Source organism: Opisthorchis viverrini (assembly GCF_000715545.1).
Source record: "Opisthorchis viverrini unplaced genomic scaffold opera_v5_583, whole genome shotgun sequence".
Lineage (NCBI taxonomy): Eukaryota > Metazoa > Platyhelminthes > Trematoda > Opisthorchiida > Opisthorchiidae > Opisthorchis > Opisthorchis viverrini.
In genome coordinates, this window is record NW_008752246.1 from 67,957 (window position 1) to 81,257 (window position 13,301).

General features: G+C 42.6%; 2 protein-coding genes across 2 annotated transcripts in view; one reads left to right on the plus strand and one right to left on the minus strand.

The window, feature by feature from the left end:
* The window catches only part of T265_11789 (hypothetical protein), a gene marked incomplete at both ends in the record, with an annotated part of 57,067 nt that overhangs the window by 1,850 nt on the left and 41,916 nt on the right, over nt 1-13,301 (minus strand). The window contains one exon of the mRNA XM_009178550.1: nt 4,646-4,721. Within this exon, the coding sequence (XP_009176814.1) occupies nt 4,646-4,721 (76 nt within the window). The remainder of the gene's footprint in view (nt 1-4,645; nt 4,722-13,301) is intronic.
* Nucleotides 287-13,301, plus strand: part of T265_11788 (hypothetical protein) — a gene marked incomplete at both ends in the record, with an annotated part of 29,957 nt that continues 16,942 nt past the window's right edge. The window contains 2 exons of the mRNA XM_009178551.1: nt 287-298; nt 7,931-8,028. Coding sequence (XP_009176815.1) covers nt 287-298; nt 7,931-8,028 — 110 coding nt within the window. The remainder of the gene's footprint in view (nt 299-7,930; nt 8,029-13,301) is intronic.

The following is a 13,301-nucleotide window of genomic DNA, read 5'->3' on the forward strand; positions in this document are numbered from 1 at the left end:
ACATTGCTTCGTTTTGCAATAACAAAAGATGTGCTCCGTACCAGCCGTAATGGCATGCATATTCCACCCGGCGTCCTGTGCAATAACGGTCGGGGCAACCAATCGTACATTTAAGCGTACGCCAGCCCGTGATGATAAACTGAACGGCGCTTGTAGGCATCCTACAAGATGAACATAAAGCCATCTGATGCACGCATCCAATGAGGCCTATCAAATTGGGCACCGGCTCCCATGGGTTTCCATGTGCTTGGAACGGCTACAATGGGAGTGATGATATAATTGTTTTATGATAAAAATAGTAAGTGGTGATAAAATCACATACCTAGAACAGTTTCAACAGTGAGGTCAGTGCTCTGTAGCTCTCCTGAAAGGAACCACCGATAGATATTGATGAGTCACGGGCAAAATCATATTAAATTTTTTTGAGAATAGTCCAGGAACGCCTTAAGGTTTGGCAAGCGGTATCCTAACTGGGGTGAATCAGGTGAGTTGCAACCTGTAGTCAAGAGGCACGTAGGTGGATTAACTAGGCTAACCAGTGTTTACGGGTGGTTGAACGATCAGCTGATAAGTCAAGGTAGGTTCTCTACCCAAAGGTGGGATTTTCTGCTTTTTTTCGACAATAGGATCATATTTTTCAAACTTTGCTCGATTCATTTTCACGTCATGTGACCGTAAATCATTTTGTCTGTAAATCGACCTATCTAACTGCCTGCCTCTCTGTCTGTCTGTCTGTCTGTCTGTCTGTCTGTCTATCAGGCCGGTATCTTTCTGGTTGGCAATTTGCTGAATGTTGTATGTATCAAATATATCTGCTGCCCTCTCAGCACAACCGATGAGCTCCTTATCTCAAGCAATTTTCACCGCTATATTTGACGACAAACACATGTTGGTGTTTGTGAATCCAAGCGCGGTTTATGCTTCTGCCGTTTGTGGTATACACAGTGGTGACCCAAGTGTTTACCCGAATAGAAAATTTTTCATTCATGTACTGACCGCGCGATTACATTTCTCTTTCACTTGAAAATATTGGACTGTTGAGAACCTTCATGAGGTTAGCTCGACGGAAAATTTCACATACGCTCTAACGGTGACCAATGATTTCATCGGTAGCATAACCAATAAACGGATAATCACGTGAGGAGCAAAGCAATGCAGAACTGGCTTACTGACAACTGCCGACGTGAGTAAGGTCGATTCTGTAATATATACCGAAAATAGATTAGACTTCCATCACCTTTGCTCAGAGGACGAACACATCAAAGTCACAAAATCATATTTTTCCGACGGAGGTTCGCATCTCATGATTTACTTTGCAGAATTTCGTGGGCTTAAGCAAAGAGAGTAGATAGGATAGCTCACCACTGTTGGCGGCTTCGGGCTTTTCTGTAGTCAAGGAATGGTCCAAAACGTTCATAAACGATAAATTCAGTTGAGTGTTCCGTGGAAAACAAATTGGTTTGCAAACGAGTGTATTTGTCGAAATCAGTCCAATTTAGGCTCAAGTTGAACATAAGGTAGACGGAAAATCGGAAACTGCAGCTACGTGATGAGCTGCAAGAAGGACGGAACCGGCTGTGTGCTGTCGAATAGTTTTCAGCAAACTTGGGAATTTGTCGAAATCCAATTTAGGCTCAAGTTGAACATAAGGTAGACGGAAAATCGGAAACTGCAGCTACGTGATGAGCTGCAAGAAGGACGTACGTGGCTGTGTGCTGTCGAATAGTTTTCAGCAAACTTGGGATAATTTCCTCACTAAGTTTTAGTTCAGAGACAAGGAGTGAGCCGGTACACCACTAGCCTAAATGTGTTTAGACTGTACAAACTAGGGAACAACTGATGTTTGGAATCGACTACCGCAAATGACATGGTTTGACCGGTCCAAGGAACGAGTCGAACAGACGTTGCCGTCACTCAGTTATTAGTTGGGAACGACTTGATACACATTCAGCAGTAGAATCTCGACATCGAAGTGCTGCACTCAGTCATGTGCTGCTAGTCACATGTGTTAACAGGTCTAATTGTTTTGAGGTACTTGCCGTTTCGTGTGGCCTAGTTCAGTGTACAAGGACGACACGAACACGACAAGCCGCCGCAACACGAAAACCCAGCCCCAAGTGTATGTACATTGATTGCGTAGTACACGCGCTTGTCCAAGCAACAAAACATACTCACCATCCTCTGTTATTATCCTGTCAGTCCTTGCTGTCATTCAGCCTTCTGATGAGGGCCTCCCTGGCGGTTGGAACTTCGGACAATTGCATTATAAAAACCCTCTGTGTAGTCATCAGTGTCATCAGCATAAACCAACAGCCCAGTGCCCAGAGCGCTTTCAGTTCTTTCGAACCGACTTCCGAGAGGGAGTAACCCAGTAAAAGCTTTCGCTGTCTTGTCGTTCAACACGTAAGGTCCCAGCAATAATATTGTGTCCCGCTCAACCAGCCTAACCAAACGTCGGAGGACTGGATTAACCTGACAATGCATAAATAGCCTGTCAAACACAATACTCGTGTGTTCAACACTGTATCTGTCCTATATTGTAAACAATCTACACATTTTTCTGCCAAAGCCTCTAGGTCGCAGAACGTTGTCAACTTATTGTGGGAAGTCTGCCGGAATTTCTGATTGTAAGATCAGGAAAACAAAGTTTCAGTTTTCAGAATCTGCAAATATTCGTACATTTGACCTCTTGTTGTTACGTGCAAGCTGTGAAATACGGAAATTTTCGAAACTTGATGTCATTATTCCGAATCGGTTATCTGCCGGATGCTTGAGTGAGAAATTTCTGTCCAATGGAATTAAAATTCCAACTTTCTGTATTACATACTCTATGTATCTTTCTGATGGCACATCCAACTAGAGAATTTTGGGGGCAATTCCTGACGAAATTCAAGCAAATATATGTGTGAAGAAGCAAGTTAGACCTGCATAAGGAGAAGCAAACTTACTGATTTCTACTTTAGCAAATGTACGCCTTGGGAGAACTGGAAATAAAATAACCGAATAGATTATTCTGAGTCACCGTGACCGAGGCCATTAACTCGGTATTACTGAGCTACGGATAAAATGTTTTGACGAGGCTTTCCCAGGACTAGTTCTCCCTATTATTTATTGGTCTCAAAGCACAATTTTCAGTCTACTCAGCAGTTTGGTCGCAAAAAACGCCAAAACTGTTTAATCCCACGCTTATCACACCTAGGTTATCCACCAAATGCGAGAACGGAAATTCTGGTGTTGTGCTGCACTTTTAAGCTTGTTTAACGGTTCTTGAAAACTGTTCGCTTAATTTGTAAATCAACTTTGCTGGAGAACTTTTGCGATCCTGGTCGGTAACTAGCTCTAACTAGCTCATAGGATGCGATTCAATCAATCGCATTGCTCTGTACTATCTCTTCATATCCTCTAACTGCACTTCAGCATCTTAGGTCATACCGCAAAGAAGCTAAACGGAACTAATATGGTGGAAAGCAAAATGCGGGTAATAAAGCACTGTCAAGGCTCAGTAATTTCAGCCCTAGATGGGAACGTTTTGCTTTTTATACTTGAATCTGGTTTGACTCGTTCAGTCCACCGTTGGAAATGTCACATCCCTGGCCTACCTGAAATTATTTGTAACAAAGTTGTGAGTACGTGTTGAGCGGATCATGGTGTTCTCTTCTCGACTGCAGGCAAGTCCAGTCTCAACTCAATCAACGGCTTCCAGGAATATTTTTTATGCAACTTTACAGTTTCACGATGAAGCTGAGGCCCAATAGCAAGGAAAGGTGTTTGTTCTAAGTCATACATGAGGGTATCAATGCTCGATGAGCGAGTGTGCTATTATCCTGAAATTTCCATACGTTTATCCCCACTAGCGACTACAAAAAAGGTCGAACTAAAATCCGAGGCGAAGATTAACTTCTCCTACGCTAAGACCGGTGGATGCGAGATGGCCCAAGTGGTGAGAGCACGAACGTACCCACCGGAAGGTCAGTAGTTCGAACCAGAGTAATTGGTGACAGTCATTAATCTGGTGGAAATCTCAGAGACTTTCAAAAGTATTAATACGACGCTTTCATTTTCAAGACGTGTTACCTTCCAATTCTGCCCCAAAAACACACATCTTGTATCAACACGTTAACAGTAGAAGCTGTAAGTTACCTTGAAGCATCTTCTCGGCCATCACTAGCGGAAGAGCTGTAAAATAGTGTGTATGAATCAGTGTGAGTGGTTTCGTTCGAGGATGTGATCCAATGAGTTTGATTTAGAACGAAATATCTATGGCTCAGGCAATTCTTCCGCAATATTCCACTAGATTGTTTTGACCCCAAGGCTGCGAAATGGATCGCAGAGACCACCTGCTTATCACCAAACACTTATGTTCGTTCATCCCAACAAACTGATGGCGATAATTAGGTTGTCAACGAAACAAACGCTGCGGAATTGCCAGATTCGGCGAATTACTCTATTGTCAAATGAAACCCCCGATTTTGATGCGTTCTATGTGATGAACCTTGTTGTTTTCGTATCCGTCTAGAAGTTACAGGTGTAGTGAATTCCGCGTAAGATGAGATAAGCAGAGGGTAACGTTAGATCGATCCAATAAACCTCGCAGTGACACTCATGCTTAACTGCAATAGGCGGCTATTGGTCTGTAATAACTTACCTATGTATTCTCCAGTGACGTAGTCTGTCGGTGAGGCATAGTAAAATAGCGTGATATGTAGTAAGCTTGCACACGTCTAAGGAATAAATCCTAGTCTAAAAGTGATAAGGTTAGGCGCCACAGCGTTCAAATATACGGCCGGAATCTGGACAGCGGGAGGTTTACTCGACTTCAGCATTATAATATCACGTTGAAGATCAGTTTGCTGAACACACGAATCAAGGCATGGAACTCCATTTTTATTTCGGCAACGGTGTGCATAAGTGCTGCCTGCAAATGAAGTCTGATTTTTCAGAGCTTTTCAATCGTACTGGGTAATGCGTCCACATTTATTGTTTACTGACGAGCGGGCTTCCTCTACCTTGTCCTTCCATGTGGAAAAGCGGTAGCACCGCTGCGTCCCTCAGTATGCTTGGAAGAAACGTCACTATACCCAGAGGACAGCACGAACCCTAGCGGTTCTGTAGTACCAGCACACATTGTTCCTCATTGCTTCGATCCCTGACTACCCTTCCGGCATATTTGATCTAGTCTGTACGCCTTGGGTCATGCAATCGATCTGCTCACAGGTGATCTGAGCTGGTTAGGGCAGTTAACAATCTGACTAAAATGTACAGATTCCGCGATCTAGTATATTTAATGAAGTGCGAGATGTACAGCAACACGTAATAGTTCTCACTATATTAACAAAATAATTTGCGCTGGACTCACTGTTAACATAAATGGAGGCCGCAACTTGCGGCGAGGCCATAAAAAATGATTTTGCTGAAAAATAATTGGGAGGTACTGCCGACTTTTCTTGGAAAGCTTTTCAGGTTTCTATTGAGGTACTTTTTCATAATATCATCAAAAATTTGTTAGCATGTCTAGAGAAGTTACTTGGTCATAATACGCTCTACTTAAGGGGTATGCTCTCGCATTGTTCTTTGTGGAATGTACACAGTGCTTGGGAAACTGGGAAACGGAGTGACTTTAAAGTTAAGGTGAGACGAAACTGGGAACGAGTGCCTACTATATTGGCTCCGAAATTTCCAGTAATTTGTCAATAGCTAAGCACCCTTCATGAATTACTAGCACTTAAAGAAACCTTTTGAGATTGTTCATTTGGGGTCCGGTTTGCATAGCAAGATTGATCCCATTTACAACAGTTCGCGGCAGCCGGGAAGCCGCCGTTTAAGTTCGGCCTAGCCTCCATTCTTTTGAACTGTGTGCTTTTACACGTCGTAAGTGGTGATTGGCAATTCGCCACAATCAAGCATAGGGTGAATGCTCCGAAGAACGTGTGGTTTATCGTTAGATGCAGAGCCATGATTTTAGTATGTGTTTCTTTATGTGTGAAAGAGTAGTTTGCTTCTTGAAAATTTAGCTGCTTGAATTGATTTTGCCAATCTGGCAACCTCCTTTTCCGAGGAGACGAATAAGATGGTGAATGGAAGCGACATGAGCTTACTTAAGAATTTTACTGTCTCTGTCATGGGGGCCTAACTTAATTGCTCGTCTCTGATCCTCCACAACTTTTTCGTAAAGGTCACCCCATTTTGGTGCGATATTCCAGATTTCGCAGTATGGTTTCTTGGCGGTACACTACGTACAAGTTTGTTAAATCACATTGGCGCTTTATGATCTGCTTCATTCTCCTTGGGATAGCCGAGATTTCCAGATGGTAACCGCAAATTGTATTTTACTGACAAGGTGCAGTTTAGTTGAGCGTTCACGGAGGCTCAACCGAAAGATAGCATAGATATCAATGTGATCTAACAATGGGTGCATTTACAATGTGGCATTCTCGTGATGCCAATATAAACTGCAAACTACATGTACCTGATGAATATCACAGGGGACAAAGCTAGTTTCCGGCTCGCATGCGATGTAGGCAACTATATGAGCAACGTGCTTGATCAGGGAAATTGCCGTCATTTCAAGGCCAAATTTAGTCAGATGATTTGGTTAAATATCCCATTGCGTTTAGACCAATATGAATGAGATAGTGGTGTTGCATCAAAACAAAACAAGGAAAAGGGAAAAGAGGAAATAATGTCCACCATCAAACCAACTCACCAATGCTTTGAGAGGTTTCCACGTTGAACATCTCCATCTCTGTAGCGACAGATCATTTAGGATTATTCCAGTGTTAGAAATTGTTCCACCCTATGTCTGTGTTTCGTCGTTCATGAAATTTATTAGCATCTCGACATATGTCGAAAAATCAAAACTTTTGGTAGCAATTACAAATTGAAGCTGCTTTATTAAGGTATAAGATGGCGTATTCATTCGAGCGCATGACAATAGAGAGCGCATTGAGAAGATCCAAGTAAGTTGTTACCAGAGGTTTATAAAGATGCTCAATTTGTGCCTCAAAATGCCTTTCCATGTGCCAATTTGATCACAAGAATATCATCAGAGGCAAGGTGAAATTAGAAAATGTGAAATTTTGGTTGTGTGACGACGGAAATCGTCCGAAATCGTCTCATTGCTGCTAATGTTCCGTGCTATCTGAATTGTTCAGTTTTCAATCTTCTGTTATTATTTTGTTACAATTGAACCCAATTTGTATGAAAGTTGCAGAGCAATTTTATGTGGGCCGGTTTGGTTTTTCCAGAAAATCCAGGTGAATGCTTTTTTGGGGAATACCATAGACTAGGGCTTCAGTTTGGTTAGACATGTAAATTTTCGCTCCTGGCAGACTCCTAACCGTTGTTCACAATGTCGTTCTGGAAAATGTCTCAAGGTTCTGAGTAAAACTGCTGCCTGACCCATTGATTTGTTTTGTGGGTAGCTGAGAAAATACTCGTTGAAGTAATAAAAAATGTAACCGATTTGATAAGATTCCTTTCCGAGCTGCAATTCTAGATGTGGTTCAGGTGCTAGTCGATTCCGCAGACTCGTGGCTTGACGAGGGGCTGCCATTACGTTTTGACACAACCTTTACTGATATGTTCGGCTTTCCTTTCACCCGTTTGCATCTGACTATTCCATTGTTAGTGAGCACAGCGATAAAATACTTGTTGACTGAGGTACTCTCACCTAAGTTGCTACAAAATTTAAACTATTGTGGCAATTCAGATTTTGAATTTCCTCTTGGCCAGCATAGATTATGCGCAACTGTGCGAGCTTGCGGTAATTCCCCCGTTCAATCAATTGTTTCAGCTTAACAGACTATTTTACTTCCTACGCATATACTTGAACGTAAGACTCCGTTTTAATATCAGTCACAGAGACTTTGTCCCAATCATTTCGACCTCTAAATGATTTCCTATAGCTATGGTTGTAAATTTCTTTTGAAAGATGCTCCTTGGACGATTTGGACATGAACTCTTCAGAAAGCGGTGTTACCCTACGGAGTTTGAATGTGTGCTAGAAGATCCGCAAGTGTATCGCCTCAGGTGAGCTTGAAAATCTTTGTTTTCTCGAGAGAAAACAGTAGTGCGGCTCAAAGATCGAAGAAAACTTTGGAGACAACATTTGATTGTATCCGACATCCTGGTAAGGGAGCACATATAAATTTATTTTTATCGAACGGGAAAACGTTACCTTGATTTGATACTGATCAAAATATGAATTACTCACTTATGGCCATATCCTCAACCAGATGGCGGAAAACGCCTTGTAGATATAAGGGAACAAACAAGTGGGATGAGATGAATTTTCAAGGACAAAATTTCCAATGACTGAATTTCAGGTATCTTGCTGATCACAAGCACCCTACCCGATATTATCGCCTGCAAAATGAGACGGACTCAACCGATAGATGTAGGCAACCAACAGACATTTCTGACTGCAATGTGGAACAGAGCAGTTGAATGTCTGACAACTCGACGCTGCGCGCCCAACAGCAGCACCCAACGGCAAAGACATAACGCATTTAGTGTCAAAACGTTATAACTGGAATAGGCCTATTAGTAGTTATCGGGCTGCCAAATATATTAATGTAAGAATAAGTGTCCTGTAATTCACTAGGATAGACGCACTTTCCATAACGCCGCAGTTGAAAGTTACGGAAACTATTAAGCTTATCATTGCAACATATCGGCAGAATCATCGGTGAACTAAATAGGACATAACAAGCATTAGCCGTTTATAAACCGTGCGCGGCCCATAGAACAAAAGTCAGCCGGATGCCAACCGCCTGTGAATGAGATTCAGACGTACGCTGTCCCGCGGATGGGGCCAATTCGAAAGGGAACACAGTTAACAAATTAAGTTCTGTTGTACGAAATTCCAAAAATTCCATTCCCTTTCACGTTACCGCTGACTGGAAGTTTGAACGGTATTTTCGCAATAACCATCTCTATTTCATTTGTCTACGTTTTAAAAATGGTTGAAGACATTTATACTGTGGATTGCTTGTGTATCTTCTTGACTGGACAGATGTTGACAGGACCAGTATTACTTCAAGGTACAGCATTACTCGACAGTACCTTATAGCAGGTTCATATGGACGGTTATAAACCAAGGCGTTGAGTAAGACAGTGCATAAGTTATATATATCTAATTTGCACGTTAGATAAGTCTGCGTCAACGACGTTTGTCGGATGGAATTCAGTTGGAAGTTGATGCCGCATAATTGGATACAAATCGGTCCGCACGCGGAGCTTGTCCGAGCCCTCTATTTAAATTTCGACTTGATCGTATGGTATGTGAACGCAAATGTGGCGAATGAAATTTGCTAATCATTTACGGAAGAATGTACAGACACTTTCAGACTGAGCGTTGAGGGTAACGGATAATATTCGGTAAAGCTATCCAGACAAACTATTCTCAGTTGAGCAATTCGCTTCCTTCGGTCAAGACACAATAGTTTCTGAAATTTTACGGCGACTAGAAAAAGTTTCCGTTTACATAAGCTATTGAATGCGGTTTGAAAGAACGCGCTTCCATTCCGGGATAACTTACAATTCATTACACCTGTATTAGCGTGCTTGTAGCCAGTAGATTCTGAAGCATCAAACGAACGAATTACATTAGGTGATGCGCAGTATAAGCGGGAAAAATTTAGGATCATGAGCTGACATTTTCGAAGGAAGACTGCCAACAATTCGGGTGCATATATGAAGTAATCGGCACACCCAAGCACATCTAAATCGATACTGTGTGCTTCATAATTTTGATGGACGCTTATCAAACAACAGTGATAATACAAACGGACGTTATTGCGAATAGTACGGAGTTATCGAAAGCAGATTCAAAGCGATAGGTTGGAATCCAGAAATATCGTCCTATGTACAAATTGGTGCGATGGTTTCTGTGTTTTAAAAAAGTACAAATGTGCAAAGCAAAACAGCTTATCAAATCCCCGAAAGTATTGTCGGATGTTGAAGGCAGCCACCCAACCTCTCTCGGTTCGTCGAATTTCCCACAGAATTCGTCGCAAAGTGAAAATATTGTCCACGCATTAGATGTGTAGTGGTACATAGGCGAGGTTCAACGTATGGAACGGTTGACGGTTTACCTCTGGAGAAATGCACCTTATTCAAGACGTTTCTTACATTTTTTTCTGTTCGGCCCGTTGTGGAATCATTCCTTTCAGCCATTGCAAAAATCTCAAAATTTACGTCACAGTCCTATCATAATGGGACAATTTCCAGAGCTTCTGTAGTATTTGTGATATGATACTTTACCCCACAATGTTTGCGCAAAGAACAGCCGTTTCACTAGATTGTTCTAATGTATTCTCAGGCTTTTTAGAATTTGTTCCCACATCCACATTAAGTCAAGCTTGCCCGTGTCAAGGCAGAGCCTACTGATGAGTCATGGGGATAGTATGTGGTTTTCGCATAACTAAACGTTGCGTCTGATGGAACGTGCACGCCTTGGGATTTATTACGAAATCTGCTGAAATGCTTTGCAGTATTCGTTGGAAATTACATGATGGTCAATGAATATCCCCGAAATTTGAAGCGAACATGGGAGCAAGCTCAATTTGTAAAGATCAGGTGCGTATGTGAAACTTAATTTCCTGTCAGGTAGTTTAAGGACGCTTATGTGGTGTCTCCTCCCAAAAGGCTACTCGGCGGAGAGCATCATCCTTAAACCATATTGACGCCAGTTTGCACCAAAGCCGGAACCGACTTTCTTTGGCGAAGCCAACCACTGTTCCAAGTGCAGAGAGGAAATTCATTTTGCTCTGGATGGAACTCCGCTACGTGTTTGCTGAACCCAACAAATTAGGTTGCTTTCATTTAACAATTAACTTTCTCAAAACAATTGTGAAGCCATCGAATAATTTCGACTGTCTTAATGCACTATTTTTTCTTTATCGCAAAGGGAACCAAGCTTAATTAGATATGGGGTCATCACAAGGGTAATACGGAGAGGATATCTCACCTTCGGTAGCAAATTGGTCGATGTCTGTTGATGTACACGGAGAAATCAATATTTATGTCGTCAGAATTCAGTGAGCTTTAGACTAAATTGCCTAACCGATGCATATGCGTATATATATATATATACAATGAGGAGCACCAAATCAGCTGACTAAGTTTCAACATCCCTTTGAAACCGTTAATTTGCTCCAGCCTCTAAACGTGTCCCAGGCCTACCACACATTGACGAGTTTCAATCTGATCTTAGACCGAACTCAATAGGCAACAAACAGGTCAGTATACTTACACACTGTTTCACACGTAACTGAAATTGATCAAAGTTGAAATCAGGCTATTCCGTCGAAAAAGCTAGTAGCAACGCCAACCCGTCTTAAAACAAAAACTGACATTTAGTTGGGTGCATGGATCCAGTCAGTTATTGAAACCGTATACGCATGCCGACTTCGGTTATGTCAGGGGTTAACAAAAGAGTAATACATTGTGCTTGACTTAATAGTGAAAACGTTAGGAAATATATTTTTCTGATGTTGCGGTGCGTCAAACGATGCAACCAAGCTGTTTTTGACCGTAATTTGTGCTCAGATACCAAATAGGAAAATGAAAGTCATCAACTCAAACTGGTGAGCTGTTGCTGCCTGAACCGTGTCAGTCCAAACATTTGCTCTGTCAGCAGTCCCCAGTACTCCTTGCAATCATTCTCGGCAGTCGATTAATACTGTCGAGAATTCGCTGCTTCGAAACCGCGATTCGTTGTTGTGAAGGGGGAGAAATTGAAGGTGCCTAGTGCTTGACAATGCAGGTACCTACCGCCTTACATCATCATCATCATGGACAGCATGACGTCATTGTCCAACACCGATGATTCACTGCCATAATGAATCTCATGGTTGTACAAGGGCTGGAATACAACCTGGGCACCCACATCTAGAAACAGGGACGATTAGGGTTTTCGACCAAGGTCTCTGGCCCGAAAGCACCACTCAAACACCGCAAGGCAGCGTTGATTGACGGGAAATGCAAATGTATTACCATTTCTACGGAACGAGTCGCCACATTTTACAATCCCCAACCTGGAGACAAGGAGGCTTTCCTTCAGACATCTAGCCATTGAACAAACTGTTATGGGAGACTCCGTGAGTGTCACGCGGGCAATCCCAGTATAGCTCAGTGAATCGCTGAGGTGCGCAAACCATCAAACCGCGTTAAGTTCCTGTCTCTTCGTGACAGGCGACTCCACATTCCCACACGGATAAGAAACTGACAAAAAGAGCGTCACCGGTAGTGACGGTGAGACATATATTGCAGAGTCTATAGTCACGTAGTGGAAGGTCACGTGCCCTTCACACTGTAAGGCGAGCTGCACAGAGAGTACGCGCCTTCATACTCATGGCTGGCCACCTCCTCCTCTCCTCTCTGGATCAGTCGCACAAGGCAGCAAACGTTTTGATAGACAATGACTCCACATGCGCAGTACACGACCACACCACTGTAACGTCTTCTACTTGGTTACCTTTAGTTTAAATACCCGCCGTATGGCCGAAAATTTGTCTTCGAATTGTCTCGCGCTGGATTTGTCCGGTTGAGAATGATTGAACTACGGTTCCGAGACACCTGATATGGCGTGCTGTTGCCGGTCAGACTTCTAGATCTCTGATAGGGAAGAACTTGGCAACCGTTTTGGTACACATCCTACTTCTTCACCTGATAGTCTGTAATGTGACGCATTCTTGCGGAGGCACAGAATCACATTGAAAAAAAGTTTAACATCCTGTAAGTAATTTCACTATATGAGGGAGGCCTAGAAGCACCACAGATCTCAACGATTCTTGGCAGAATTCATCGATTATGCATTTCCAAGGCTATATGTACCGACAACCTCTCAGTTGGTAGTTGGAGAAAATCGAATAGAGAAGACAGAACGTCGCTCAATTCAATACTAGGACAGTAGCCCAATGGATGCCACTGATTTCCATCAGTTTTCCTCGTACTAGTTGCAAGCAACAAATTATCACTACTGATATCCTCCATGCGGTATTTTCGTGGTAAGTAAGTTTGCTCATCTGTTACCTTCTCAGAGGTTGGCATGAAGACAAATTGCAAGTGCATCAAGTCCCATTCTATGAAGGGTTCGGGAAAATACACCTTCCAAGTTGCGAATAAAGCTTGTCTTCATGATTTATTTCTTGACAGACACAGGGCTCTGTGACTGACGGGGAAGTACGGAATGCACGAGTTTGTGGAACGAAAACGCTGTCAGTCCGATGTGGGCTCGATCGTCTCACAAGACACGTCTAGACACAGAAATATGGGTGGCTTGGCTCGCTTCAGATTAA